This window comes from Colossoma macropomum, unplaced genomic scaffold (genome assembly GCF_904425465.1).
Source record: "Colossoma macropomum unplaced genomic scaffold, Colossoma_macropomum, whole genome shotgun sequence".
Taxonomy (NCBI): domain Eukaryota; kingdom Metazoa; phylum Chordata; class Actinopteri; order Characiformes; family Serrasalmidae; genus Colossoma; species Colossoma macropomum.
This window is the reverse complement of record NW_023494789.1, coordinates 18,427,395-18,455,012: the sequence shown is the minus strand read 5'-3', so window position 1 is coordinate 18,455,012 and position 27,618 is coordinate 18,427,395. Positions and strand designations below refer to the sequence as shown.

Below are 27,618 nucleotides of genomic sequence, written 5' to 3'. Positions count from 1 at the left end.
ACAAACTCTTTTAATTGTTGTTTTCATTCATTTGTCCATGCCCTACATTTAATTCCTCATCTTGGCAAATGAAGGTGGTAATTCAGATTCAGCACAAAAGATTCAGCTTTTTCATTATCCATCCTGGACTTTCAGAAGTTAAAATGTGAAATGTTTGCATTTGACTACCATTTTACTAGTTTTAAAATATATTATTAATGTTCCAAACATTACTAACCTCAATGCTAGAAATGCTAGGACAGTCAAATGCTAAAGAAAACAGATAGCAGTGATTTGTAAGTATACTTTGATCTGTATTTAAACAATAACAGTACAAAGACAAGATGATTAATGTTTTATTATCAGCTTTTTTTATTGTTGTGTAAGCGTGCACGCATTCTGAAATTGATGCCTGCAGCTTGTTCCAAAATATGTCGGTTGGGGCAATTTAAGATGACAAAATGTTAAAAAAACTATCTCTAAACATGGCACTGCATTAAAACCGGCATGCTTCTGCGATGGATATCACACAATGAAATCTGGAATACTTTGACAAAACATTGTCAATAACTACCATTTTTTGCTGCATCCACAACTGCAGGTTAAGACTGTACAATGCATATCTGAAGCCATTTGTCAACAACATCCAGAAACGTCATCAACTTCTCTAAACTTAAGCTCATGGACTGATGCACAGTGGAAAGGTGTACTGTGGTCTGACAAGTCAATCTTAGCGGTGTATTAGTGCCCAAAGAATGGATAACTTGCACGTCTGTGAAGGCATCATTAACCCCAAAAGACATATCCACATTTTGGAGAAAGATGCTGCCTTCTAGATGACGTCTTTTTCAGTGACGTCTATGTTTATTTTAACATGACAATGACAAGACACATTCTGTACGTGTTGCAACAGTGAGGGTGGTAGAGAGTGGTTGGCTGACCTGTCTGCAGTCCAGACCTCTTTCCCATTCACAGCGTGTGGCGCATTATGAAGCTCAAAATATGGCAACAAGCAGCTGCACACAGTTGCACAGCTGAAGATTTGTGTAACAGAACAGTGGGGAAAAATCCAGATGAACTGCTGTCTTCAGTCCCCAAATGATTATCAAGTGTTATTTAAAGGAAAGATGAAGTAAAACAACAAACATTGCGTTTTTGTACTTTTTTTTAATGTAATACAGATCAAACAGAATTTCCTAATCACTGCTTTCTGTTTTCTTTTGTTTTATGTTTTTATTAATGTAACATCACACATACTGTCCCAACAGTTTTGCAATTAAGATTTGTGAAGTAGCATTTGAAGTAAACTCTATATTCATTATCTCTTCAGTTACATGTGAAAAGCCTTTGGCTATAGAGGTCTCATGTCAAATTTGCCAAAATGTGACAAATGAAGCAAGCCTGGCGTTTTGGAACAGGGGGTTATCCCCAAGGGGAAGCCCAAGGTGCAAACATTCACGCATAAAAAATGGCAAACTGAAATCAAAACCCACATAAGCTATTTTACATTGTTTTCATATGAGATATTTCTCATTAAATTCACAGTTTCACAAATTTAGAGGTTGCAAGTCACATTTTCCATTCCTACCACCATTCATTGCTGTAGGCTAATACCTGAACATCCAATGCCAACCACAACTCCTCTAGTTCCTTAAGTTTTGTTACTTAACATGAAACAAAACCTTGAAAAAAGAAAGTTTTACTTTCATTTCTTATACCTTCAGTGGGTACATTGTTATAATTCTTAGAGAGCCAGGTCTTTGTGCTTAGATTTAAAGATGAGATTGACATGTATAAATCAAACCAATACTGGAGTGCTGTTTTTGATTTGTATAAAAATAATTTGTGATATGTAAACTTAAAACAATTTACAGAATGTCTTCTATTATATTTGTTAGAACACCCACTGGTCAAATTACATGTTTAGTTGATTTTGAAAATAAGTTAACACATTCTCCACAGAGAAAACACTTTGCACACTCTAATGCACAATTACTGTTTATTGTGTTATACATACTGGAAAAAAATTAAACATAAAATATAAAATGCAGAGGCCACATTTTATGTTTTATTTGTTTTCCTAATGTATTAAACTCAAATAAATCAAACAGCAATTGTGTATTAAAATGTTTTCTCTATGGAGAATGTGTTCACAGTTATTTTCATTTGTTTCATTTTCAAAAATGTAGAAAAACAACTAAACATGTAATTTGACCAGGGGCACCCGAGCATTTGCATACAACTTTACCTATAAAGATATACTTTAAATATATTTGCCCAGGGCTTCTTTTACTAAACCTCTTCACTGGTCATCTATAATCCTTTGAATTTCGCCACTAACACAATACATGATCTGTTATTATTTTAATGTGCTGTACTGTAGTGTGGAATTGCGAATGTATATAGCTCTTAGCCACTGTAATGCTGATACTTACCCGAAATGACTGGTTTTCCTGTAAGAGGGCGGGTTAGGAGTACAGGTGAGTGTGGTTCATATGACTGCCGGAAGACCTTTCTGGTCCAGTGCCAGTTTAACAAGTTCAGACCAATCTAACATCCTTCCCTACCTTCCCCACAAGTGCGTGTCTCTCAGGACACAGCTGAGCTTTGGAGGCAGAGGTGGTTGTTTTATGGACTGATCAAGTGGACAAGACGCAAACTGGATCTCAGATTCAAAGGAGAAACAGAACTGTGGTGAGTCGAGAGGGTTTTAGATCATCTCTGATTATCTGTGCCCTAAAGAAAGCATAAAAGCAAATAAAGATCAGGAAACAAGCAGCCTAAAGAAAGCAACCAAAGCTATAGCTCAGTTTTGCATCTCAGATTTCTTTAGTTGATCACAAAAACAAGTGATGCATCGATTACTTGATATAAATGTGTATATCATTTGCATATGAATGGATTGTACATCACTACAATTATTTCCAGTAGGTAAAGCAAGTAAACTGAAAGACAAAACTATGTTGATTTAACAAATTATAATCATGTGGAAATTATGTACATATTTATATCAAGTGAAAACCTTTGCTGATGTTTATAGTTAACTGTTTATTCCAAGGACGAAACTATGATTTAGATATTTTTAAGAAATTTACCGCTGATTGTCTCAACATATTGCAATGACTGAATTTCTGTACATGCTCTCTTTACCCTTATATAGAGAAAAGAAAATACTTAGACAGTGTTTTTAACATTACAAGTTGGGATTTTGACAAGAGCACTTATAGTACTGTGCAAAAGCCAGCGAACATCCTTCATTTATTTAATTTTCTGTCAAAACAGCCATTAAGTATAAGTTATATATTTTCTGAAGAATAGATAACCCACTTGCATATGGAAGCAGAATGTCAGAAAAATACATTTAAAAAGTTTCCAAAATTGGAAGAGCTTTCATCTTTGAGAGAGAGGAGAAAATCAAGCTTTACTGACAAAAATCCACAGGCGTTTCTATCCATCCTTCCACTTATGAGAAGACAACTCAACACTATGAGTCTGAAAGGATGTGTAGCTGTCAAAAAGCCCTTAGTGTGAAAAGAAAATAAACAAAAGAAAAAAATTATAAAATTTGCAAATTAAAGGACAATGGACTGTCCAGATGTTAACATCACTGAATGTGTTTGGGATTACTTGGATCGTAAGAAACAGAAACTGCAACTTCTAAGACTGAACTTTGGGGATGTGGAAAAATACCCTTGCAGATTTCTTTGAAAAACTAAAATCAAGTCTCCTAGAAAGAAAGAAAGCTGTAATAAAGGCAAAATAGAGAATGTCTATACAGAATGTCCAATAGCAGATTCCAGTAAGTCCTGTAAGTATTAAACAGATAGTGTATGTTACTGTCTACTGTTCTTATGCAACTGATCTGGTTGTTGAGTGTGCCTCTTTTTCTCATATGTAAGGCCTATTCTTCTCATCCTGCATAAGCTATCTCCCATCTGTTGTGTCTTGTAACTGTTGCATAAAAAAGATCACTGTCTGAAGTTAGGCCTAGCTGCTTTGCTGCACTATGTGATTCCCTCAGGAGTGTTGTACTGTATGCTGTTTTTTCCATGGTAATGTCTTGTCAGGGGACGGTATCACTTACTCATCGGCCTTGCTTATTTCCTTTAATGTTGGTGCCAGCTCAGCTTTCTCAAAAGCTATTTCAAGTTTAAAAAATCTCATTCGTTGGACAAGCTGCTGGGCAGACACTGTAGATTTCAAGTAGACACTGAAGCTTCAATCCAGGTTAGTTGCAAAATGCCCTTAGTTGTTGAGTCTCTTTTCTGAGTTGACTCCTCAGACTGCAGGTTTATCTTTCAGTATGACTATAAATTATTAGGTAACTACTGAGAAACTAATATGTAACTTATGTAACTGTGAGAGTGAGTAATTCAAGTGTGGACACTTGCAGTTTAAGGGGTTAATAGAACACATGCTTACTACTAACTGATTGTGCAGAGATGCAAAAATGACCTATTTTCCCAGGTCATTCAGCCACAGCATTCCTCAGTGCTGGGGTTTTCACAAGGGGATTTTAGAAGAGGGCCTCAGGCTCGGTTGTAAATTGCTCCACACACTGCAAGAGGAATGTCTTAGTTCTTGTAGCCATGTTGAGAGCAGCAGCATGCAGGGGCATGAGCATGAGACTCAGTCTTCAGCTCATGAAAGAACTCCTCATGTTTTTAGAGGTGGGAAAGCTCGACAACAGCTGTATTAACTTCATGGACTAACCACGGGTTCCGTTGTGTGCGTGGGTTAAGGGAGGATGGAGGTGGTGGTCAGAGTGGTAGGGGTGGGAGATGGAGGGTTTCAAGTAGGGGTCAGAGAGTAAGTACTTAATGCATGGTGTTGTAAGATTGCATATACAGAATTTAAAAATCAGAACAATTACTTTTTATCAGCCAAAGCTTAAAGTGATATTTTAGAATTTACACACTTTTACCCTTACCTGAGATCATTAAACAAGATATGTTTGGAGTCTAAAGTTAGGTTTACATTAGAGCTATGGGGCTACTGTATGGGGCTAACAAGTAAATACATGCCCAAAGCATCACAAACTTGCCTGAAACTGGGTCAGAATGGACAAATCTACAGAGTAAATTCATGATCATAGATGGTTGCTGCTACTGTTTTTAGCAATGCAATATACTTTTGTCCAGCACGTCCATTTGAGATTACTTAACAAGTGTGTGGCAGTGCAGTTTGCATATTGTTAATCACTAATGGCTAATTGCTAGAGTTGTAGCTTTACTTGTAGCTCCAGTGCAAAACTAAAGAAGAAAACTTCAGACACCAAACATGTTTTGGCTAAACGAATACAGTGTCAGGGAAACTGTGTTTATTAAATTTTTCAAAATTGCTGCATAATGTTATTTTTGAGGTATATACAGATTCATTCAGAGTGGCATTGTAGAGAAAGCTTGGATAGAAAGTTGTGATGTCTACAACGCAAATATAGCCATTTGATTTGCTATCTAAAATCACCACAAGCCTTCTGAGTTTTTATCAGTAATGTTGATGCCCTGTATGTCCCTGTATGTACAATTTTAAAAGACACATTTTAGGCAAAAACCTTATTCCAAAACTATTGTAAAACAGCGTGCCGGTATTTATACATATTCATAACCATTTCTGTGATGTAGCTTTCAGAGGCATTAAACACTTTGACGTCTAGTTCCACTCACAACCATTGTTAACAATTCTGACATGGTAAGTTTCTTTGAAATGGCATATTAAACCACTCTGAATGACTGTTTACATCATAACAATTGAATTATGTAGATAATTTGAAAAAATAGTTTAATTCACATTTTAAGAGCTACTTTTTATGTTACATATTTATTACATTTATTGTATTCCAACTTAAACACCTCATCTGTGACTATCTGGTAGCTGGTTTCATCATCCTTTTGAACATCATCTGTTGTCAGTGTGCACAGTTGTGAAACAAGGCAGTCACTCACAGATGTTCTGAAAAGCCACAATGGAAACAACAACTGGGGCTATGGTCACAACTGTTCTTTCAGCATTTAAAAAGATGAAGTAGATGGATTAGATTATTAGATTAGCCTTTGAGAGACAGGAGATAATTGTGTCTCAATCTACTGGAACCTCATACTGTCCACCACATCAGGCACACTCTATAGGGAAATCTCTTTAATTATCTTAGCCTTTTACAGCCCAGCTGGGATGCAAGTGCCAGAACATCAATCTGCTGAAGCGTGCATCAGTAAGGGCAGGAAGAGATATCGCATTGATCTCTCTGATCTCCTCTGTGCACAAGCCATATTAAAGCACTGTTTGTTCAGTTCCAGTCAGACGGATGGGATGATGATTGAGAATTCACTCTCTCTTAAAGCCGTCACGCTGCTGAGCCTCGCAGACGCAGACATAACACACACCACAGCTAAGCATGTATGTGATGCGTACTAGGATCTCCAGACATTTCGGAGTTGACTCCAAGTCCAAGACGGAGAACATCTGGCAAAAATAAAGAATATAATATTAAATATATTTGACCTTAGCAAGCTAATTTGTATGTGATTCTCATCTGCCAACTATTTAGCGCTAGGTTTCCCATAACCATCTTTACACAAAGATGATTCGTAAATGGTAGAGTGAGCATCACATTGAATAGTTACTCCACTAGTTAAGATGATCTTAACACTCAGATCTGGTAATGTTGTTTTGATTTTACTTTATTTTCTACTAAAATGCAGCTGTGCTACCAGTGTGTGAGTTGCAAAAGGATATATTTTTCAGACAGGCTGTCTAGACAGTGTCAGCAGAACATGTCACACTCTGTGCTGCGTGCGGGTGCAGGCAAAACTGAAAGTTACTCCAAGGTTTGGGAACAAGTCTAAAATTTTGGAGTCAACTCTCATTCCTGAATTCTTTTTGTCACTGACTAAAGACAATGAAGAGAAAGTCTGTAGATGAATGGCAAAAAGTTTGTAGCGTAGCTAAAAACTGTAGTAGCAGCCATCTCAAAGCTTTATCAAGTTTTTTTTGTCCATACTTTTGTCCACTTTTATAGATAGCAGCATGTCATACAGTGTCAGAAACAACATAAGCAAGTCTATTAAGGTTCACTGAACAACTCACAGGTTGGGCAAAATACTGAAAAAGTAGTGATTAAAGAAGTACTGGATACTGAATATACTGTCCCATTTAGAACACATTTACAATACATTTTGGTAAAGCACATGGAAAACCTTTTACTTAATTCACGTTCGTCCTCGCTGTTACTGGTTGGCAATTTTCTACATGTAATTCTTCTGTTAATATGTGTCATTAAACATTTGCTTATCATTTAAATTCTTAACTTTTTTCTCTCCCTCAGTGCCTCCTTCTGTCCACTAACGCTCCCACAAGCAGGAATCCAGTACAACACTGATGTTTAGCTTATCACTCGCAAATTACATTGACTACCGAGAAGATTATTAGTTTGATCATCCATCAAAAGAGCTCAGCAATGCTGAGATAAATAACTGGCTCATCTCATTGGTTTATCAGTCTACTCAGGCTTTAGTAGGAACCTAAGTGTATGTAAAGAAGCTGTTAATTGAGGTCCACTTTAGAGTTCGTCTAAAGAGCATGTTTGCTACATTCCGTGCACTGATTCTAAAATGATTACTAAACAATCTTTTAAAGTTTGCATCTCAACCCTGACAACTCAACATGGTTTAAGGCAAGGTTTTGATGATATATTCATGCATTGTGGCATAAGCTTCCATTTCTTGTTAGCTACACTAGCCTTGTAGCTCCAGTACAATACTAAAAAAGTCAGTTTTGACACCAAACGTCTTGACTGACTACGTTTGGCATCAGGAAAAAATTGTTTAAATTTGATTGTTAACCAAACTATTCCTTTGGTGAATTACTATTACTATATACTCTATTATTAATTACATATTGCTCTTTTTTCCATTATTTGAATTTGGGGGTCAACAATCACTAATTCAATAGTCATTTCTTACAATCATTTCAGGATATTATGAGTGTACACTACATACATAATGGATAACTGATGTCCATCCCACAGGGCTTGAAGATCACCTGAGGGCTGTATGGGTACAGATGAGCACATCGACACTAAACCTCAACTGCCCCCTAAACCCCAGCTAAGAGGGGGCAAATGGCACAGAACCACAGAAGTCATTCAGAAGAAGGATGCAGAGGAGGCAGGATGTCAAATTTGGGCCAAGCAAAGTTCTATGCCTGTGGGAATGAGCAGCAGGTATATGTCCCAGTGGCCAGAGAATGAGAAGGGCCTGGAATGCCCACCACAGAACAGGCCAATCCCCAAACCCCGCCGGCGCAAACCTCCCCTGTCCCAGCCTGCCGATGATGTGCCAAATGTTTCCAGTCAAGCCTCTTTATCTGCCCCAGGCAGCACTAACTCAAGTATGTCACATTATGTTCCTCTGTATTTTCTGTTTGATGATCAACTAAACTGTCCATCAATCAGTTTGGGCACACTGAGGAAAGCTACATGTTCAACAAAATATCTTCCTTGCTTAAATAATGATTTTATTTCCCAAACTATTCTTAAAAGTAAACCTTTTTGGCCGAAAGGCGTAATTCCACCATTTAAAAAAAATCTGCTTAATTAAATCATGACAAGCTAGAAAAAGTAATTCAGAGTGGTTTAATGTGAAATGCCCTGTTCTAAAGAAAGTTACTGAATCAGAATTGTTCAGAGTGGTGATGAGCAGATATCCAAAACAATAATTAATGAATTAATTCACAGAAAGTTATTACACAAATTGCAAATACGCTGCCTGATGCCTAAGACATTGTTTTATGATAGTTTTGAGATTAACTTTTGGCTTAAAAATACATTTTTAGGAATACATTGTTGGTGGCACATGCAGGGCACTGCAAGGCAAGAACAGTGCCCAAAGAAAACTTTTGTTTCTGTTATGCTATTATTTTTCCATTAACAATATTACATATAAACACTCAAAAGACACACATAGTTCACTAGTTCATCAGGTAACTTTTGATTGGCAGTGTATACTGATGAACAGGCAAGTTATTTTAGGCAGTAGGCAATACACAGTAAGTAAAGTATTTTCAGTAAATAATTACATTTATAATTTCCAGTGGACAATTCCAGCAAGGAAGACACAGTTCCCTCTGCCTGCCCTCGATCCTGTCCTTGTATGTGTCATCATTCCAGTAAACATGGACCCGCCCACGGCCCACAGCATGAAGACAATCACTCTGAAGCCTCTGCTCAAATGGACAAAGAATACCACAATCTGCATTTGGACAACCGGAACATCACAGACCATAAAAAACCCCAAAGAGTCCCTCCTAATGTACCTGTACCTTCAAGACCCTTACCTAAAGAGCCTCAGCAGATCATTATAACAGACGGTGAGACACAATATATATCCTTCTGTCAATCGAAAGCAAAACACCACAAAACAGGTCTATTAGCTGTTATCTATTATGTCCAAAATTATGTGTCTTTTGCTGTTTCTTGTTGCAACAAGTGCAGACTTTGAACATTTGAAAATGTGCATTAAGTACAATATTCAGAATTTCAATAAACTAAACTTGGACTTAGTTAAGTGTGTTTTTTAGTTAAGATGGATCATGTATGAAGCAGTGTTTAAATCTTAACAACAAAAAAATGCATGCTGGATTTAATAGAATGTATCTACACAGAGATGGAAAACACACATGAAGGTTTTCTGGGGTCTCACATGTGAGGGGGGAGCGCAACTGTACTTCATTACTATACTTACATGTTATTTTGGAAGATTATGGAAAGACTTTACTTTTATTATTAAAATTGAATACTTTCACACAATTACTTTTCTAATAGAAATAAAACATACTTGTCATTTGTCAAAGTTTATAAGTCATGACATTTTTCTCTTGCCAATAAGTTGATTTCTTGTACATTTTAATGTATTGTTTTTATGAAAACATCCAACAAAATATATTTAAGTGTAAAAAGAAACTGCTTTATTGTGAAAAATGTATTTTTGTGCAAGGATTAGTCCTACCTTATAGTCACCGCATCACACACCACCACATACACCACCAAGAAAACCTGTCATTTATCTGTTTACTTTTTACTTTTATGTACTTAAGTATGTTTAAATCTAAATATTTTTTGATGTTCATATTTTTGGCTCCATAATTTCAACATAGTACTCATACTTTCACTTACATATGGTTTCTGTTTCTCTGTGTGTTTTCCATCCCTGCTCACACACCACTAGTTCAGTAGATTCCACAGCTTCTCCAGAGAGAACACAGCTTCTCCAGAGAGCAGCACAGACTGACACTCTGTGACTGTAAATGATACAGTGCAATTCAGCCAACTGAAAAATTAAGAGAGGAAAAATAGAATGAGGAAAATCAGGCAGATGAGGATTCAATGAGTCAAAGAAAAGATTCTAATTACACAACAAACATTCCACTCACTGGAGTCACTGAACTATTCTTATTTGGGCTTGTCTAAAGCCTGCAGGCTGTAAATTCCAGTAAACACACAAGCGGGCACCCTTTACCTTACTACAGAATGAAAGTGAAAAATACCGGTTAACCTTCAAGTTGAAGAGTTCAGAGGTTTCCCAACTGCAGCGTTAATAAAATGTATAATAAATTAATTAGTTAATTAACAAATTATATCAGGAAAAACAAAACAATTCCATAGGTTTTTCAAATTTTGTACATAACTGTTGAGATGTAAATAAAGCCATTCAGAGTGGTCTGATGTGAAATGGTTTACTGGAGAGAAACTTGTGGACTCCAGTTTCTTTACAGTGATGGTGATAAGAATCAAGAGTTGTGGGTCTACAACACAAATATAGCCATTTTATTTACTATCCAAAATGATCAACGACACATGCCTTCTGAGTTTTTATATGTAATGTTGATTCTGGTAAAATAGTGAAAAAAATATGTTTTTTTGTGGGGGCACTGTTTTGCCTGAAACACCCTGTATGTATCCCTCCACAATATATGGATTTTTAAAAATTCAGTTGATGGCAAAACCTTATTTTAAAACTATCTAAAAACAACATCTCTGACATTAAGCACAGAGCATTTTAAATCAAACCACTCTCACTGAATTTATTTACACCTTAACAATTTAATTCTGCATAAATCCTGAAGATCCCCACCTCAGTTCAAAAGCTGTGGTTTAACCTCTTAAACTCTTATTACATGCTAAGGTTTATTATTCAGTAACTAGATCAATTTCAGTGCAAACTGGCTGAGCTATTCTTAGGTTATAGAAGTGTGTAATAAAACTTTGGGCCCACTGGTGGGCCCTGGCCATTTAAGGGGTTACACTTTAATGAACTTAGATCTCTAACCTGGTTAAATAGAAAGTGATTAGTAATAATCTGCATTTTCTTTTTTTTCAGTAGGTGAAACTACTGACCAAAACATTAAGGAGGGGGTTTACGTAGACATTGACAGAGACCCACAAAGTGACAACTGCAACCTCACACCAGCAGACTGCCAAATGGGTAATGAGTGTGCATATATTAAAGGTGCAGTGTTTAAAATGTAGTGCCATCGGTGAGGCAATTGCAATCAACTGAATACTCCTCCCTCACCTCTCCTTTTCCGAGCATGTAGTAGAACCTATGGTGGCCGTCATGTTTTTGTTTCTTTGATAACGAGGACTCACCCTCCCTTGCTTTTTTTGTGCAGCAACCACTGATTCTTCTTCTTTCTGCATCATCCAACTGGTGCTATAGTGCCACAAAATTCAAGCTGCCGTTTCAACATAAAACGTAGAACCATTGTTTGGTTTGTCCATTCTGGGCTACTTTAGAAACATCGCAGTGCAACATGGTGGCCTCTGTTGGAAGAGAACCTGCTCCCTATGTAGACATGAAGGGCTCATTCTAAGCTAATGAACACACAATGATTCGTAGTTATATGCGATTATACTCTAATGAAAACATAGTTTTGAATTCTATGTTCCATTTGTGCTAATAGATCCCCCTAACTCTTACACACTGCACTTTTAAAACCCACATCACATCACAATGAGCAAGCCCTTTTGTATCAGCTATAAACTGTTTCTCTCTCCACATCAGGAAATATGACTGCACCGAGCTGTACTGTGCAGTCGTCCCCTCCAACAAAGCCTGTTCCAGCTTTGAGGACGATCAACAAAGAAAAGATGACAGCTCAGACGCAGTCTAAACATCGAGACACTGAGCGCCTTAGCTTGGACAATCTGAGGAATGAGCTATGTCGTCTATTGTCAACCGAAAGCCAAGAAAGCGGTGGAGATATCAGTAAGCCCAGAGCGATGAAGAACATGATTGTCCAGCTTATACTCTCAAAAAGATTGGCTCAGTCACCCAGCGAGCAGGGGAAGGCCTCACAGGCTCAACTCCCACCACAAAACAAAACACACACCCAAGCAGACCAAACCCCAGTAATCCCAGCAGAGGAAGCTGCAAGAAAAGAAAGGCAAAAGCAATCACCAGTTCAGGACAATACTCAACCAGTTGAGGAGCACATGGTCAAACACTTATTTGACAGTTCAGCTACTGAATCCATCCAGATCTCAGAACAATACCATGAACAATCAACTGCTACGCTGCCCTCTAGTGCATTGGAGGTCCAGGGGACAGAAAACTCCTCACATGCAGAGTCTAAAGGGAAAGAGAATAATTCTCAAAGTGGGGTGCTGGAGAGCTTTTGGCAGGAACGCTTGGTTGTGAGAGACAGCGGGATCCTGATCCAGCTCACTAAGGAGGAGATTCAGCTTCAGGAGGTATTAAAGCTACAGCAGAATAAGATCCATTACCATTAGAGTTAGCACGATGCCTTTTTTGTTTTCCAGTACTGATAGAATCTTGAAACCCTAAGTATCAGCTTATACTGATACTTACTGATATATGTGCACGCACACACACACATATGTATATATATATATATATATATATATATATATATATATATATATATATATATATGTGTGTGTGTGTTTTAGATATAGATATTTTAGATTGTAGGTGGTGTTCATTGGTTTGGGTTAATATATAACATATATATATATAAGTACCATCCATTATATAATACACAAAGACATTATTCAAAAGAATTAAGCAATTCAGTGCTATTTGTGGATAGATTTATCACAGAATCAGGTTATCTATATATATACACACACATTTATAGATTTGGACTTGGATTTTGTTTCAATTTACATGTGACTGTTTTGCCTTTGCATTGGTCCTTTTTATTTTTATAAACAAGGCCTCCATCTCTCTCTTTCTCACTCTTTCTGTCACCACTTCAGAGTATTTATGAAGTGGCCACTTCTGAGCAGTCCTATCTCGATGGGCTCACTGTGGCTGTGGACCATTTTCAGGAGTGTCCAGCTCTGAAGTCAGCCATTTCGCCCAGAGACCAAAAATCACTGTTTTCTGGCATCAGCAAGATAAGAGAGATCAGCCAAAAGTGAGTCACCTTCGTAGAACCTGGCTTGATTTGATTTTCAGTTACCCAGTTGGGCCACTGCAGATATTTAAAGCTCTTTTAAACACATATGAAAATCATATTCTGGCATTCACATCCTCGAGAAGGATCTAAGTGTCTAACTGTAAGTGTTCCATGTAGTGGTGTTGTTTTAAATTAATTATTATTAATAAATGAGCATGTATGTTTGTGTGTGTGTTTCTAGCTTCATGGACGCAATGGTGCACAAGTTGGGGTCCAGTTTACTTTGTGATGTCATCTGTGATGTTGTGCATCATTATGCCACTGGCCCATTTGGTGCTTATGTGGATTACATCCGCAACATGCCTTACCAGAAGCAGACTTTACTCAACCTGAGGTAGAGAAGAAATATTTTCCATCACAGTGCTTTCTCATTTACCCAGTGATGGCATTTGGATCTCACCTGTAGCTAACATTGATAATCTTGATAGTTATCTGGACTCTGATCCACTGTGGGTTTATGAGGGTGGGCAGGTAATTCAACTGCGACTAACTGGCTGTTGAAGGCTTGGCTGTTCCAAACTGAGTGGACTCAAGTTACAAGATTCTAAAGGGGTTATGTTCTGCATCTGTGGTCACCAATCCTTATCCTGGAGATCTACCTCCTTGCAGAATCTGGCTTCAACTCCAGTCTGCCACACCTGCTCCAGCTAATTTACTCCTTCAGTCCTTGGCTGGATAATGGATGCATTAGTGTTAGGTAAGGGGGTACAGCATATTAGATGCAGGCTAGAAGTAAACTCTGCAGGAAAGTAGATTTTCAGGAGGAGGGTTGGTGACCGCTGTTCTACATTCTGCTTTTATGTAAACATTCCCAGGGTTTTGACGTCACAACAATAATGATTTCACAATGGGGAATTTTTGTAGCTTAGCATAGTAAATATATGTGGACACAACAAGCAAGAATATTTCAAAGTCTTCCTAAAAAGAATGATTACAAGTTGCACTATTTCGACATTGTTAACATACTCTTGGTTTGTGCTGCTGCTCTTATCAGGAAGGAGAGCCCTCAGGTTGTGGAGATTTTAAGCAAACTGGAGGATGACCCCCGTTGTAACCGCCTGCCCCTCGACTCCTTCCTATGTCTACCATTCCAGAGGATTCCCCGCCTGAAGATCTTAATGGAGGTAAGAGGAAAGAAGCACAGTTCATCCCCTTTTTTCCATATAAATTATACTTTACAAAAGTAGAACAGTTTCTCATAAAATGTCTCTCAATGTTCTACTTTTTACGAGGTTGAAGTCAGTTTCTCGTTCTCCAGCTTCCTGTTTGAATTTTTCCATTCCACCTTAAATGGTGCCTGAGGCGCCAGAATGTAACTGCTGCACCATTTAAGTGTAACATTAATTACAGCGTTTAAGATCGTTAATTGTTAAAACTGTGTTTGAATGATCAGCAGAGCTTTATTTTACTGCAAAGGAGGATTATTTTATTTTTACCCAGAAATCTAATTCTGATGTGGAGCCGCAACCGGCCAGTAAAAGAGCCGCAGATTGCCGACCCTTGAGCTAGCGTATGGAAGCACTTTGGCTTCGATGGACTTGAGGGGGAAACCATATTACACATTTCCACCCGTTTTCCACCCGGTTGTAGTTGCTGCCAACCAGAGGACCATCGATCAAGCGATGTCAGAGCTTCCTCCCACCTCGGAAAGAACGAAGCGAACTACAAACTCTATCACAACTTTTACTGCCAATGATTTGCATCTGTACTCAGTCTTTCAGAAACAGGGCTTTCACGCTTTGCACACTTTGGAGCTGAGATACAGTGTCCCGTCTCGAAGATATTTTACTGACACAGCAACCCCCCACTCTCTACAACGAGACCAAAACCGAAGTTATGGAATCACTGAAGAAAACGTGTAGGATAGCTGTAACGTGCTGCGTGGACATCCATCACCACAGAATCTTATTTCACCGTAACTGCGCATTTTATCACAGATGAGTGGCAGCCTGCGTCTCATGTGCTCCAAACAAGAGCAGTGAATGAGAGCCTTCCAGTTTACTTGCCACATCACTTCCATTTGATATATTAATAAAAGTAAATTCATTACAGACCATTACAAATACTTTGCTTTAAAAGTTCCAAGTTGTCACACAGTGAGAAAATTGAAATCCTGTATAGAAAAAAAGATGCATCAAGATGCACCGATAATTGTTTTATAATCGTATTGCAGCCCTCTGAATCGTAATCGAATTGAATCGTGAGGTGCCTAGAGATTCCCACCCCTACTTTACACCATGTTTTCCTACACTTGCTGTATCGTGTAGTTTTTTTTGTCTTGCTATCTTTTACCTCATACAGCTGTCCGCACTATTCCTGAACATGAAACATTGTTATGAAGCAGCATTGCTTCTTGTTACAATAAGGGTCACAACACTAATTTTGATTTTAATATTGATATCAAGCATGTATCGCAATGCTCCATACCATACAGGCATGATCCCTGTCGAGGAAATTGACCGAAAATGTCTGTTGGCTTGAACATAAAAGATATTCGCAAATTGATTTGCTTAAAGACATTTAAAAGTCGAGGTTCCAAAAAGGCTTGGATGTATGGCTCCTGGTCTACAAATAATGATGTTTCCTATGGAGTTAATTTTATGCCAAAAGTTTCAAACACAATTATAAAAACTTAAGAGCAAAATATTAAGTTTCAAAATGTCCAAAATATGTTGCAAATAAAAATAATGTGTGTTAAATCAAACATTTCTTTCAAGATTTCTACTCATTTTCTCTTACTCAGATATAAATGTATTACCTATTTTGCCAGTTTTTGCTTTAATCTTTTTCTATTTGTTGATTTCGCTGATATACTTTTTGCTTCTGGAATCGCTCTTATGCTTCTGAAATTTTTTGTTTGCTTCTGACTTTTGGCGCTTTTTAACAGGGGCAGGTCTTAGAAGAGGGTGTTCACTTGCACCTCTGTTGGTCAACTGATTTGGGCCAATCCCATTTCTTATTTTTACCCCTACCCCTTGTTTTCGAGTGTCACCCTAACCTCTTGGAACTGTGTTACAAGGGGTAGTGGTTGAAATCTTGCCCTACAAAATGGGACAACCCTCAAATTAAAAAAAAAAAAAATAGGGCACCATATGCTTTCAAAGAGGGGGTTTAAGACAATTATTTATTATCGTCCACCGCTAATTCATTGGTGATACAAAGCTGCAGTCAGCTATTCACCACCTTCTTGTTCGAATTTTCCCGTTCCACCTTAAATGGTGCAGCAGTTACATTCTGGCGCTTCAGGCGTCAACACTGCTGGACTATTTAAGATGGAATAGAACAGGTAGCTAGTTAGCTACCAAGACATTAGCATGCTTTTACGAAGAAAACGACCATAATACATTGAAACAACATTAAACTAAGATAATACAATGGTTATCGTAATTTTTTAACAGACAAAAATACTTACTTGTGGGTTTCTTTGGTCGCTCGCGCAACCATCTTGCCGGTTTTTCTTTTTTTCTCATAACACTCCGTTTGGAGTGTGCCTCTGAAAAACATCCGTTTGGAGGGCCATGTAGCCCTAACACTTCGCCCTACCCCTCTATTTTAACAAAAATTGGGACACCCTAACCCTAGACATGAATGTGCAAAACAGAGGGCTAAGGGCTAAGTGGTAGGGGCAAGGGGTGAAATGGGATTGGGCCTTGGAGTGGCAAGTATTCTGAACATGTAGCCACGCAGCATGAACCACCCCCAGCATGGCAGAACAGGCTATACTGAGTGATACTTTAGGTGCAGCATTGTACCGGCATACCCACAATATTAGCAATGCGTGTCATATTCTTAATATAACGCGTTCAAGCAGTGTCCTCTTGGGCTAACTACGCGAGCCATACTGGTAATGAAACTAAACGGCTTAAATATCTAAAGTTATTTCACTGTATTAATATGAAGACAGTGATTTGGAGCAGAACATAGCAGCCTTCATAACCCTCAGAATGTATTGGCCAACCATGACCGGTCAACTTTATTGCCTTAGTAGTGATTAAACATGACCATATATCAACTATTTCACGACAGCAGTAATGTATAGCTGGCTTTTCCACTCTTTACTGTGTTTCTCTAGCGCTATGTTATTTCCCTTGACCCACAGTATTGCAGTTTCCTGACCCAACACACATGATCAGCTCATGACTGGCTCAGTAATCGGTTGATGTGCTGGATCAGGTGTCTTAAGACAAGGAATAGTTGAACCTGGGCATACATGTAAGTCACCAGAACCAGTGCTAATAAACACTGATTTAAACAGCTGCAAAGCTCGCCAAGTTAGCCCCTTAGCGGACTGCTAGGCTAGTTAGCATTAGCATCTGCAAACCCAGAAGGTGGTACAGCTTCGTTCAACGCTTAAGTTTCCCTAAAATGCTTCATTTTCCAAAATATATATTTCAAAGCTCTACACAGGACCCTGAGCATATGTTACATTAATAAATAATACAAACTTTGCTCACCAGTTGTTCAAAGTAACGCATTACAGTAATATTACTTTCTTCTGTAATGAAGTAATGTAACGCATTACAGTTACATATTTTGTAATGACATTACAGTTACAAACTTTATAAATAACTGTTATTTGCGTTACTCACGTTTGTCTATAAAAATATTATTTTAATACACAAAATATAAAGCATTTCCCAAGCGTTTCTGTTTTCTGCTAATTTGTGAACGGCACAGCTCGTCGTGTGACCGCGAATGTGAGGAGCGCAGCAATGGCGGAGGACGAGAGTGGATGTTTCCACAAATGGAGATATTCTCATTATTCTGAATTAGTTTCACGCAAAGATAGCTAAAGCCAAAAAGCACATTTTAACTGCTGAAAACTCAACAAGCAATTTGTCGAAGCACTTTATCAGGGTGCATGCTGAAACGAAACTCGTGGCTATGACCCCTGTACCGAAGGAGAGAGTCCCGCAGCAACCGAACAAAATAAACGGGAGTTTCATTCAGCGCCAGGAATGAAGGAAACTCGGGGAGAAATGAAAAGACTTGAAGCAAGATACATAGTCTTAGAGGAAATGCTACCACTGTCTAATGGAGAGTCGCCATCATTTAGACCAAGGGTCGGCAACCCACCTTAAATGATGCATGAGGCGGCAGAATGTAACTGCTGCACCAGGTAAGGGGGGCGGGAGAATTCAAATGAGAAGTTTACTTCAGCTTCGCGACTTCTTAGTGTTTGACAGTTTCTCGTGGCAGATTGAACGTGTCAGGAAGTCAGCTGGAGTGTTTCTGAATGCTAATAAGTCTATTCGTCTCCAAATTATCGATATTCGTCTCATATCTTTCTCTTGGCCTTTTCTTTAGCTACTAGCTAAGCAAGATCGACTGAGTTGTTACGGTGACCAGCGGTCTGCGCGTCAGACTTCAGGGTTACAAGGTGAATTAGCAGATATAGGCTACATTCACTACAGCGTTTAAGATAAAGTATTGTTAAACCTGTGTTTAATTTACTGTAAAAGAGGATGATTTTATTTTTTACCTAAAAATCTAGTTCTGCTGTGGAGCCGCAACAGGGCAGTAGAAGAGCTGCATGTTGCCAACCCCTGATTTAGACATATACTGAACAAGATGCCAGTCACGGGCAAAAGTGTACCACCATCAGACCAAAAAAACATTTGCAAGCTATTTGGTTAATTCAGTCCTTATACTTGTCTGTCCACATGCTTGAAATGCAGGCTTTGTTTTGTTGGACCACTGAAGAAGCTGTTATTGGACTATTTTTGTATTGCTCAAATACATATGGACTTGTTCAGAGAAAATGACACCAAGTATAGTGAAGTTCATTTTATACATGTTTAATGTTGCTGTCACTGGTACATTTTGTTCCTAAACAAGCTATGGTAATAACTATTGTCTATCATTTTGTACTTTCCAGATATATTTGTAGATTTGATTCCATTGTGTTTTGTGTGGGTTTTAGAATGTAACTTAAAAGTAAAGTAATGAGGTTTGAGATTCCATTTTCCAGAAAGTAATGAGTAAAGTAATCCCATTACAGTTTGAGTTAAGTAATGAGTAATTGGTAATGGATTACTTTTTTGAGTAACTACCCCAACACTGTTGCTAACAATGTTGGACATGTGAACACAATCCTCCCAGGTAGTACTACACTCAGTAAGAAGTGCTCCGCCATTTTCGAGGCAGATCGGCTACGTATTCAGAAGAGCTGTCACTCCAAGTCAGTTAACCAATAGAGAGTGTGGATGAACGCTCTCTTCTACGACCTGCCTCCTGTGAAAATGAGCCAACAAGTTAAAAGAAAAACAGCCACTACAGAAGCAAAAAATATATCAGCAAATAGAAAAAAATAAAGCGAAGACTGACAAAATGAGTAATGAATTTGTATCAGAATGAGTGCAATGAGTAGTAAATTTTTTGAAAAAATAAATTTGAATTAATTTTAATTATTTGTGTTTGTAACATATTTCTGACATTTTGATACTTAATATTTTGTTTTTGGATATTATTATTTAATTGAAACTTTTGGCCCAAAATTAACTCCATATGTTTCGCCCACTGCAGACAGTTCTAAAGAGGACGGCTCCAGGGTCAGATGTTCAGGCCTCTGCAGAGAGAGCTCTGAGGGAAATCTCCAAGGTAACTACACCGCTGTCTTGTGTCTGAGTCAAGTCCTGCTCTATTGGCTGGTCAGTGTGTGTGAGTGCTGTTGATAACACACGAACAAATGTAACTCCATGCATTATCAGAGCAATTTGGTCTACTTGATAAAACGTGCCATGTGCCTCTGTAGGTGGTGGAAGCGTGCAATAGGGAAGTGGGCAAGATGAAGCAGTTGGAGGAACTGGTGCTTATTGCCAATAAAACAGAGTTTGAGTGCAAGGTGACCTTGGTTTTTGACTATTCATGTTTGTTAAATGGACATGCTAAATGAATCTTTGGGTGAAATAATCCCCTCCCCCCATCTCTCTCTCTCTCTCTCTCTCTCTCTATCTCTGTCAGGCCCTACCTCTTGTGTCATCTTCTCGCTGGCTGGTCAAAAATGGGGACTTGGCTCAGCTCTCTCAGAAGGAGAACATTTTTGGCCAGAAGAAACTCTACCCTGTCCATCTGTTTCTCTTCAATGATCTTCTGCTGGTGGCCACAAGGAAAGGGTAAGAATGAAGTTTAACAAAGACACAACATTGAAAACCATGTTTGTAAGATTCTTATGTTGCAAAATATCAAGGAATAACGTTATAAAATGATAGTTATTGCTTCCCAATAGAGCCTTGTACGTCTTGCGCACATCATAAAGACACCACCAATTGGCCTTTACAGACACTTCATATTAAATCGACCAATAGAAATGGTGCAAAATTACTTGGAATAAAATCTTTTTACAATTTCAGTTTTAAAGTTTCAATTTCAGAAAAATCTTTAAATATCAGTAGTCAATATATTTATTTCAAGATGATGATGTGTGTCCCAGGTCAGACAGGTACATAGTGCACGATCATGTTCACCGTTCTCTGGTTGAAGTCACTGAGGGCACTGAGGTGGATGAGGACCTGGATGGATGTGACCTGAGCAGAGTTTTTCAGCTCGCTGTCGTAAAGAACCACAGGGGAGCTGTGTCCCATTACTTACTACAGGCATCAACACAGTGAGTAAATTCAATTCAGCCTTCTTTAAAGACCTTTTTGACAATCTAGCAAAAATACAGCCAAGACACAAAGCAAATTCAGTAGAAGATTAAAAAGAAAACCTTAATTAAAATAAAGATAATTGTATATTGTGTCTCGCATGGCACATTTGCCATGTCCATCTTCACACATGTAGCATCTGTTACTTACATATCTTTATCCCACCTGATGTATATTGTGGTAAATACCCTGGACATATAGTTTACAGATTGTGTATAGTTATAGTTTTGTATTACCTATTGTCTATATAAACTAATAAATGAATGAATGAAAATATATATACACATTTGTGCATTACTGTAAATGTTCAGTGGGTCATCCAGCTTTGTTTATATGCTCAGAACAGAGAGAAACAGCTGGCTTGACATGCTCAGAGGCCAGAGGGGTGAGGAGGAAGGAGTGTATGAAGAGTGGGGTAAGTGCCTGAAGTCAGAATTGCTCCACTAGGGTGCAGTGTTAATTCTGAAAGCATTTAATATAGCTAATCTGTATCATAACATCTGCCTCCATGTCTTTAAACAGCATTCTCATTCCATTCTGTTGTGCCAAAGGCTTGTTCATGTCCTAAGTACTGTCATGCTCTAAAATGTCCACTAGAGGGTGGGATTGTTCATATTTTACACAACACTGCCTTTTCCATTGACTGTATCAACTACATTGAATTGCGGGCAGGCAAATAATGTGCTATATTCGTTTCAGACTGCCCTCAGGTGTGCTGTGTTGAGGTGTACCATGCACAACAGCCAGGAGAGCTCAGTCTACAGAGGGGAGACATAATCAACATCATCCAGAAAACAACTGATGGTAAATTCCCATGTCTTGTTGCCCACAAATGCAAAAGACAAAAACGTTTAGGTCGATTTTCTAAGTGAAAATAAGTTAACACATCCTCTACAGAGAACACACTTCTGCACACTTTAGTGCACAATAGCTGTTTGACTTCTCCTGTATAGTTTGCATTTTGCAAATACACATTTTTATTTTGTTTATTTTTGAACAGCAATGATATGACTAGTTCTAAAGGGTCATACATCAATACCCACATACTTGCACTCAGAAATTTGTTAACCCATGATTGGGCCACTTTCATAAACAACCTATTTACATCTCAAATACACTTGAATGGATACGGAGATGTAACAAATTACATCTGCCTACATAATCCAATTTAATTCATGCTATATAGAGCAACAAATGACATCCCATGGAAGGTCCACATGTGTGCCATACTAAGGCCAAACCAGAATCATTACATAGCCAAGTCACAGCCAGATGTACTCTTTTTTTTAGGGTCCTAAATTGTTCTTAGCTTGGCCTTTGGTTCTAGGAAAAGCATTTCATTGGTGAAGAACATTTACATTACTAAATCCAGCAACACAGAATTCTCTGTACTAAGAAACATGCACACAGACAGCACTGGAAAAGCACAACCATGTATGTTAAACAGTAAATTATTGACATGCAGTAGGTTCAAATCCATACATGATTTGTGAGCATCAAAGCTGTAGGTTGAATAAATAATGCAATACATATTCTTTATACTCTTCTCCTCCCTGTGTCAGGTTATATGGAGGGCCAGAGGCTTCACGATGGGGACAGGGGGCGGTTCCCCGCTGCATGTGTGGAGGAAATATCTACTGAGCATGTACAGAGACGGCACCTTCGTGAGCGCTACAGAGTCCTACAAGCAGCCACTCGTTTGATAAAGCGTTACAGTCCTCCCAAAGACTACCGGACCACATTTTGCTTCAAATAAGAGACACTCACTGCAGCAACTTTTTTTTTTTTTATCATTTTTAACCTCATTGTTAAGAACCATGGAAGCCAAAACTGTGACTGCTATGTAAGATGTACAGAGATATGAACTGTGAAATTATTTCCTGATGACATCAGTGAATCATTAATTGTGGTCTCTGTAAGAATGATACTCTCTGAGGAAAGTTCCATAGTGTTCCAACACTTCTCTAATTACTGCACTACTAATGCATACTGGTGGATTTTCATTTCCAACTTTTAGTCAGTTGTAAAAATCCTTGGAGCTGTTCATCTTTTTTGTGGATACTGGTTTCTTTGTAAAGCCAAAGTAAACACTTGTGGTATGGAGTATTGAATGTTCTGCATTTTTCAACTGAAAACTTGTGCTGGTCTCATGAAACAATTGTACTTATATTTTTTTTTAATAAAACAGCTTTTGAAACACGTCTTTGTTGTCTTATGACGTGGTTGATATGTTGTGGAACTCTTCCTTGTTTTGTTATCGACTGTTCTTCGGAAGAGGGACTTTTCACCCGCAATCATCTGAGTCAGATCAGACAATTAGGCAGCATTCTTTAAGGATGACACATAAGACGCTAATGGTTTCATTTAGGTATGCGGAGTAAAGTCAGCTCCCTTGTCTCACAGTCCACAATGGCTGAAGGTATCTTGCAACTCTGCTGGACTCCATGATAGTTCCCATCCTACTTTTACTCATTTGAATGTCTGTCTGAAGTTTGAGGTCTGTGTGGATCTATATTTGGTTCCCTACAGCAGAGGTACGTTGCGCCTATTTAATAACAGAGTGTCCTATAGTAAGTAAGGCCTGAGGTACACTTCCCTTAAAGGGGAACCCCACCAACTTTTTAAAATATTTTTATAATTCAGTAGTTGAAATGTAAACAAAGTCATTGAGGGTGGTCTCATGTGAAATGATTAACCGAAGAGAAACCTCTACAGTGGTGGCAATATATTAAGTATAAAGCAATATAAAGTATTTATTTCTTTATTTATTTCTTCATTTATTTCTCATCAACATCGTCTTTATAGTCTAGTGCACGTTTTTGAAAGGAAAACGATGTGACCTCGAAAAAGGTATTTTATTTATTTAGTTGGTTTAATATTTTACGTATCAGGTTATTCATAATCCATTGTGGGAGATTTTGGCCCTCAGAAACTTGAATGGAGCACAAAAACAGTCGCTCGTGATAACCAATGACTGCACTGATTTGAATGTTTCTTAGCCAATCAAAATCCAGAGGTGGATGGCCACTCGACCACTAGTGAAAGACTGCTTTTATGAGACTGTGGTCCAATAGGAGGAGAGCTTTCTCCTCCATCCTCCAATCAGAGCGCGCCTTTGTGTGCGTCTCGCCTGCAGCTCCAGTCGAGCGAAAGAGTTGAAGAAGCACAGAGGGACGGGAGAGAGGTAGGAGCTGCTTTACTGCCGGAAAATCTAATTAATTCATTAAATTCTGCTTTGAAACTACTTCTTGGACGAGTTTAGGTCGTTATAAACGTGGTCTTTTATTGCTGCTTCAAATACCGTGTGTTAGTGGGAGGGAGCGAAGTCTCCAACTTTCTACTTTGCTGTGAAACACATCAGCTTTAAAGATCTGTGGGCTCTGCGGAGCTCATGGAGGAGCGTGTTTGTTCACTGAGAGATTTTATGATTAGAGTGACTTATTGAAGTAGTTCGGGAACAGAGAGGTGACTGTTGCTCGGTATTTGTGTGTGTGTGTGTGTGTGTGTGTGTGTGTGTGTGTGTGTGAGAGAGAGAGAGAGAGAGAGAGACAGAGAAGTGTGAGGGAGAGTAAATCTGATTTCTGTTCTCAGTAGGTTACTGGGTTGCTGAAGTTTTTCCTCACGCTAAAGCCGGTCAGTGGTCTTTGGGGTGGACTGGATTGCAAATTAATAAATAGCTTTCACTTTTAATTATTACTCTAATTATCTTTTAAATATTTAAAGTGCTTGTATATATTAACTTTAGAATTTATCTTAACATGAACATTTACTTCATGCCAGGCATTTACTTATGTGAATAAGCATAATCATGGATTCATATGTTCGCCCTTGTTTGACTCTCGAGTGCAAGGTTGCTACTAGACCACATTGGTGCCTGTTTAAAGTACATTTAAGATTACAGCAGGACTTTGTAACGACCACCATTATTGTTGTATTATTAACGCAGGCTGCATCTTCTTGTAAGCATTTGTCTCAGTCTGATCACCTTTTCTCTTTTGGAGACTGAATGATCTGCCTTTCTCTGTTTGAGTCTTAAAAAACTCACCTTTTCTCCATTCGCTTACAGAATGTTATTTTGGGCATGGCACAAACAAAAAACAAAAACAGACATGATGGTGAAACGTTGTTAAAAGCATAATTCATGCATTCTTAAAAAATGTTAAAGGAGCCCTCTGGTCAAAATTTAAAATGTAATCAGGCGCTTCATCTTTTTGTAAAAATATACCTACTTGCCTCCTACAGTGCTGACACAGTGGCCTTAAAGGGAGACTTTATGGTTTAAAGAGTAGGAAAATCACCTTCAGATGATGCATATTGAAGGTAGGAGCGACTTCTAAAAAACTGCACGTTCTTTGAGGTGGATACGTGAGGGTGGGCTGCTTGAATTGCTTATAATTTTTTTCCCCGCTAGGTGATATTACTTCTAGGAGGCTGGATATCATGTGGATTTATTAACCTCTACATAAGTGCATTTCTTTATTGCCCTATGTAGTGGTTGAAATGCATGCTGGGTATTGTAGTGAGAGAACATTGACGGCTGAATCCAGAAAATGGATTAAAAAATTGTAAATACTGTCAAACCTGAGGGATATAATGCTGCGCTACAGAATTCTACGTGGTAGGGTTGTCATGATCCTAAGTTAAAAGCACTCATCTCTGTCTGAAAACCAAATAATTATTGGTTTCTTTTTACAATTCTTTTTTCAAATACTGGCAAAATGCAACATCAAAATTATGCTACACTCTTAACAAAATGATTCTGGGTAGAACAGAAAAGCCATCTTTGAGATATTTATAATTGCAGTATTGAAAAAGAATTTAACTTCTGACACTTGCAACTGTATATGTTATGCTGTGTACTGCATAGTATAACAAATAACATATTAAACGTTAGATTTAGGTCGGAATGCCCCGACGCAGAATTGTCTTTCGTTCAGATCAATGGAGGCGTGCATCATTTATAGGATGCTGCATATGGTGCACACTAAATGTCTAAAAAGTAAGTGGCTGTTTTGTTGGCCAAAAGTAAAACTTTGAAGACATGTAAGGAAACATCAGTCCCTTTAAAACGCCCAGGCCTAAGGCCACATCACCATTTAAAGGATCACAGCCCTGTTGACTAAATCCAGTTACTTTTCTGCGGCCCATAGTGTGTACTGCTTGAGCTGATGAGTTTGAAGCTCTGGGTTTGGGATAGGCATCAGCGTGCCAAATGCTTACCACAAAAATGTTGTGATGGAAATCATTAGGGCCACGTCTAGAATAGAACACAATCCATTTCAGTCCTGTGAACTTAATGTGCTGAGAGCTTGCTGAATTATAGCTATTTCTTGTTTCCATAATGCGTTTAACTTGTGTTAAAATGACAGAATGTCAGAGTTGGCACTAGAAACACTGGCATGATATTTTGTGTGTAGATTGAGATGCAAGGGTAGTGGTCTGCATAGGTGCCTAAAATTTCGCTTGCATGTGCAGAAACTGAAAGGAAACAAAATTATCTTTTTGTAGATTGACTCAACCAGAATGAGTCAAGATTTCTAATTCTGCAGGCAGACCATTATGGAAATGTATGTTTATGTGAATTTCTATGTATGAAGTTAACACTTTGTGTTTGTTGTAGATACAGAACTGTGGTCTCGCGGTTAAAAGGACCCATATCCTACATTTTTCTTGTATTTCTTGTAACAGATTTTTTGTAACTGTATCTTTAGGGCTGATATATGTAAATGACCACTATTCTGATTGGCTGCCCTGTATTGCGAGTCATTCAAAAAACGGTCCAGGCTAAAACGCTCCTTTTAACTTCAGTATGAATGAGTGGAGCTAACCTGCTGTGAGCTGAACATGCAGATTTAAATGTAGAGGTTTTTGTGACATCATTCAAAGCTGGCTGTTTTTGCAGCTTAGTTTCCATATATGGACCATTTGGACTGGATAGTGAAAGAAATGTTTCTAAAACTTTAGAGTTTATATACTTGTGTGAAACACATTTAAAAAAAAAAAAGAGTGAGGAAAATTCCTTTTTTCATGATATGGGCCCTTTTTAAATGCAGCATAAGGAAATATTCTCTTGGAGTGGTTTACCATGGCAGTAAAACAGCACAGGCTGATAGTACAGTCACAGTTTGTTTTGGGGGTGGATCCATTTCTTCCTGGTGCGTCACCTAGAATGATTGATGACTTTTCAGCAGAGGGTGAGCAGTGTTTCTGCTAGGCTATGTCAGGCCTTTGATGGACCTAACAGTTGCGCTGAGGCACCCACCAGTACGGCATGCATAGCACATAGAGAAATAAAAAAGCTGTTTCCCAATTCCTGCTACTATAACCCCCCTGTCCTGCACAAGTTTTTTTGCTCCAGTACCCCAAAAAAGTCTCAAAAAAGAAGTATACTGAAAATGAGTAGTATGCAGAGGATAAATACATATGACCTGATGAGTTGCATGTGTATTAGAGCAGATAAAATGCTTTATACAATGCCTTACAAAACATCATAAATTGACAACATTAAATCTAA

The 27,618-nt window shown here is 38.3% G+C and overlaps 2 protein-coding genes across 7 annotated transcripts in view; both read left to right on the top strand.

Annotated features, from left to right (window-relative positions):
* The first annotated feature begins 2,452 nt into the window (after positions 1–2,452).
* On the top strand, positions 2,453–23,239 carry LOC118807515 (ephexin-1). Of its 2 annotated transcripts, none has more exons than XM_036569535.1 (15): positions 2,453–2,673; positions 8,006–8,367; positions 9,070–9,345; positions 11,358–11,459; positions 12,039–12,727; positions 13,256–13,416; positions 13,640–13,792; positions 14,453–14,582; positions 19,984–20,058; positions 20,213–20,302; positions 20,422–20,573; positions 20,891–21,064; positions 21,446–21,519; positions 21,804–21,908; positions 22,667–23,239. In XM_036569535.1, the coding sequence occupies exons 2-15, from the start codon at positions 8,031–8,033 to the stop codon at positions 22,858–22,860; spliced, it is 2,712 nt and encodes a 903-aa protein (XP_036425428.1). In that variant the 5' UTR covers positions 2,453–2,673; positions 8,006–8,030; the 3' UTR covers positions 22,861–23,239. The 2 variants fall into 2 exon arrangements, with proteins under 2 accessions (XP_036425428.1, XP_036425427.1); XM_036569534.1 differs by having other exon boundaries at positions 11,355–11,459.
* A 989-nt stretch (positions 23,240–24,228) lies between these two features.
* The window catches only part of farp2 (FERM, RhoGEF and pleckstrin domain protein 2), a 69,773-nt gene continuing 66,383 nt past the window's right edge, over positions 24,229–27,618 (top strand). For 2 of the 5 annotated variants that reach the window (XM_036570418.1, XM_036570411.1), the window contains exons 1-2: positions 24,268–24,288; positions 25,347–25,424. The gene's annotated coding sequence lies outside the window, so the exon portion shown is untranslated. Of the gene's footprint in view, positions 24,295–25,346; positions 25,431–27,618 lie in introns of those variants that run through there. The other 3 variants (XM_036570412.1, XM_036570414.1, XM_036570413.1) reach the window with 3 other exon arrangements.